At 33.0% G+C, this 1,665-nt stretch overlaps 1 protein-coding gene across 1 annotated transcript; it reads left to right on the top strand.

Annotated features, from left to right (window-relative positions):
• The first annotated feature begins 446 nt into the window (after positions 1 to 446).
• LOC149519260 (uncharacterized) lies at positions 447 to 890 on the top strand. The gene has a single exon (XM_089760249.1). It carries the CDS (start codon positions 447 to 449, stop codon positions 888 to 890), a length of 444 nt encoding a protein of 147 aa, XP_089616375.1.
• Positions 891 to 1,665: the final 775 nt, after the last annotated feature.

Genomic DNA, 1,665 nt, shown 5'->3' with positions numbered 1-1,665 from the left:
TTAAGTTTTGTGGATTTTTTTTTCCTGAATTTGTAAATTGATGTTTATTTTCTTTCTTACTGTTTTTATTTTAAGTTTTTAAACAAAATCAAATGAAAAATTTTTTCTTGAATTTTTGAATAAAAAATGAAGTAGCGGGCAATAGCAAACCGCTATTGCCATTATTCACCGTTACACCGCAATTCGCAGTTGCGATATGTTCGCTATGGACAAGATTTGAATTCTCTCTTGTTTTTTCTTCAATAGCGGTGGCGGATAGCAGCATGATTGCAAAATAATGGCTGCTATACCACTATCCAACCACTATTTAAATCTTTGGTTTTAGACTGGGGTGGTGAATGAAAGCCAAATTCCCATCCCTCCACTTGAGTGTCATGAATTTCATAGAAAACATTGACATCCTTCTTATTCCCACAAAAAAGGAAACCAAATAAGCAGAGGATAGAATGGACTCCACCACTTGTAGGAGTATGGAAACTAAATGTCGGTGGATCAGTAATAGGAAAACCTGGACCAGGTGGCATTGTGGTGTTATCAAGGACTGCAAGGGGAATATCAAACTAATCTTCTCAAAAAGCGTAGGAATCGTAGATTCAAACTTGGCGGAACTCCTAGCAATTCATGAAGCCCTCTCAATTCTGGTCGAAGCTAACCTGAGTTCATTACCTAAGATTCTAATCAAAAGCGACTCTTCAGTGGTCACCTCATGGATCATCAACGACAAACACAAGCCATGGAGATACAATGATCTGTTCAATCAGATTTCTAATCTTCTAGCTTTGTTAAGGAATATTTCTTTTATGCATGTTCTTAGGGAAGCAAACAATTTAGCTGATGTTTTGGTTAAGATGGGAGTCACGAGAAACTCTGATTTAGTGGCTTGGATTTAGATCATTATATCGTTCTATTATCAATAAAATGATTTCAATTTTCATTAAAAAAAAAAAAAAGAAAAACCCTTACACTTGTGATATCAAATCACTAAATACCAATGATGTGAGATGCAAAAACCTTTCTTTAAACTAAGTTTTTTGCAAAAACAATGTAAACAACACTTCTATTTTGAGACAACGAGGGAGAAAGATGAAAATGACTTCCAAAAATCTTCGGCATCTAAAGATGTGGTTTAACCATCCCTATTAAAAGAGATTGCATCCAAAGCTTGTAACCTTTTGATTATTTCATTAGACAATCACTTCCTTCAATTAAAGATATATCTTATAGAATAATTATAAATGTAATTATTTATCTTTTATTAATAAAAAAATACTTTATGAATATTTTTAATTCCAAGAGAAATCACTTTTTATTCTTCAAAAAAATACTTTTTCGTACTATAGCAGTTGACTGCCTTAAACTGGCACCCAACTGTCTTAGTGTTATTTCATAACGAGACTTTCAAGTAACGCAATTGACTACCCTATGTACGGTATGCAATTGCCCTAGTATATTTCTGAAATAGAAAACCAGCATTCAAATGCCTATGTAAGGGCATCCAAATGCCCTTGCTATAATCATATAAACCAGCTCTTTCATGCATCCAAGGCTTCATCCAAGCTTTAACATTATTTGTTTCTCAATCCTCAATTAAGTATATCATACTTAACTAACTTATCTTTTTCTACTTTGAAAATATTTCCAGCATTTGGTTCATAAAAATTTTAA

This window comes from Durio zibethinus, chromosome 4, assembly GCF_047325235.1.
Source record: "Durio zibethinus cultivar Kanyao isolate XHJ-2024 chromosome 4, ASM4732523v1, whole genome shotgun sequence".
Classification (NCBI taxonomy): domain Eukaryota; kingdom Viridiplantae; phylum Streptophyta; class Magnoliopsida; order Malvales; family Malvaceae; genus Durio; species Durio zibethinus.
This window is presented reverse-complemented; position numbering and strand designations above follow the sequence as displayed.